Consider the following 1469-nt stretch of genomic DNA (forward strand, 5'->3'; position numbering starts at 1 on the left):
ACCCAGCCACGGAGGTGCTGCGTCCGCCACAGTCGTGCGCCCGTTGCCAGCAGCAAAGAACCAGCTCTTGGCTCAGCCTGGGGATGCGCGTCAGCTTTTTCAAACAATAAACCTTAAATAATTGCAGTGCTCGCGATTTCTAGCTGTTTAAAGAATAATACTGTGTAAAACTCTGGGCTGGTTGTCATGGCGGAAGAAGCAACAGATGCTCCTGTGCTTGCTTGAGAGCCTCCAGCTCCTGGCCCCCTCCTGCCTGTCTCGCCCAGTGGCCAGCAGAGAGGGAGGAGGCTCCTGTGGCCAGCGGATGTCCGAACCCCTGGTAATAAGATAAGCGCGGCTGTGGAAGATCCGAATGTGCCAGGCAGCCTTTCACCTTGAGAACCGGCCACGATAAAGGCCAGGGAATTGCGGGAGATCCGTTGTGTCTCCCTCTGCCATTCAGTCCTTTTCTTTCCACACAGGTTTGTTTCTGGAGCGCAGAGACGATGCTGTGGAAAGGAGCCGCTTAACCTCCCACAATGCCCTTTTCTGACTTTGTCTTAGCACTGAAGGACAACCCGTACTTCGGGGCTGGGTTCGGCCTCGTTGGGGTGGGCACAGCCCTGGCGCTAGCCCGGAAAGGGGCGCAGTTCGGGCTGGTGGCTTTCAGGCGCCATTATATGATCACCTTGGAGGTGCCCAGCAAGGATAAGAGCTACCACTGGCTGCTGAACTGGATCTCCCACCACGCCAAGCACACGCAGCACCTCAGTGTCGAGACGTCGTACCTGCAGCATGAAAGCGGGCGCGTCAGCACCAAGTTTGACTTTGTCCCCAGCCCTGGGAACCATTTCATCTGGTAAGGGAGGGCAGGGGAAAGCAGTCTGGGGACTGTCCCTCGTTTTAGCAAGGAAACTCCAACTTGGGGGGGCCCATGGAGGCAGCAGAGAGGCTCCTGCCTCCTCCTTGGGTCTGGATTAGGGCAGGAGATTGAGAGTAGTGAGAGGAGTCTGTATTCACCGGTGTGAAGTGATTTCTTTACTCGACATGAGTGTTCTCCTTGATGCACGACCTGAGCTGGGCTCAGCTGAGTGGTGCTGGGCCACCGTCCCCCAATCCCGTCTTCCCACCCCAGGTATCGCAGGAAGTGGATTCGCATCGAGCGCAACCGGGAGAAGCAGATGATCGACCTGCACACGGGGACCCCCTGGGAGTCCGTCACCTTCACTGCGCTGGGCACCAACCGGGAGATCTTCTTCAATATCCTCCGGGAAGGTCTGTAGCGGAGCTGCGTGGGGCCCTGCTGGGAACAGCCTGCTCCCTGGAGACGCCCAGGGCTTCACGGGAGATCCTTTTCCCTGCCAGCTGTCCCCTCTGCCTCTCTCTGCAGCCCGGGAGCTGGCGCTGCAGCAGCAGGAGGGGAGGACGATCATGTACACGGCCATGGGAGCAGAGTGGCGGGGCGCGGGGGCCGCCCCCCCCCCCCCCCG

At 59.4% G+C, this 1469-nt stretch overlaps 1 protein-coding gene across 1 annotated transcript in view; it reads left to right on the top strand.

Moving 5' to 3' along the window:
- Positions 1–459: 459 nt before the first annotated feature.
- The window catches only part of LOC103917660 (mitochondrial chaperone BCS1), a 3804-nt gene continuing 2794 nt past the window's right edge, over positions 460–1469 (top strand). Inside the window, exons 1-3 of the mRNA XM_009324845.1 lie at positions 460–838; positions 1115–1254; positions 1370–1456. Of these exons, the coding sequence (XP_009323120.1) occupies positions 519–838; positions 1115–1254; positions 1370–1456 (547 nt within the window). The 5' untranslated portion in view covers positions 460–518. The remainder of the gene's footprint in view (positions 839–1114; positions 1255–1369; positions 1457–1469) is intronic.

Source organism: Pygoscelis adeliae, unplaced genomic scaffold, assembly GCF_000699105.1.
Source record: "Pygoscelis adeliae isolate BGI_AS28 unplaced genomic scaffold, ASM69910v1 Scaffold346, whole genome shotgun sequence".
Classification (NCBI taxonomy): domain Eukaryota; kingdom Metazoa; phylum Chordata; class Aves; order Sphenisciformes; family Spheniscidae; genus Pygoscelis; species Pygoscelis adeliae.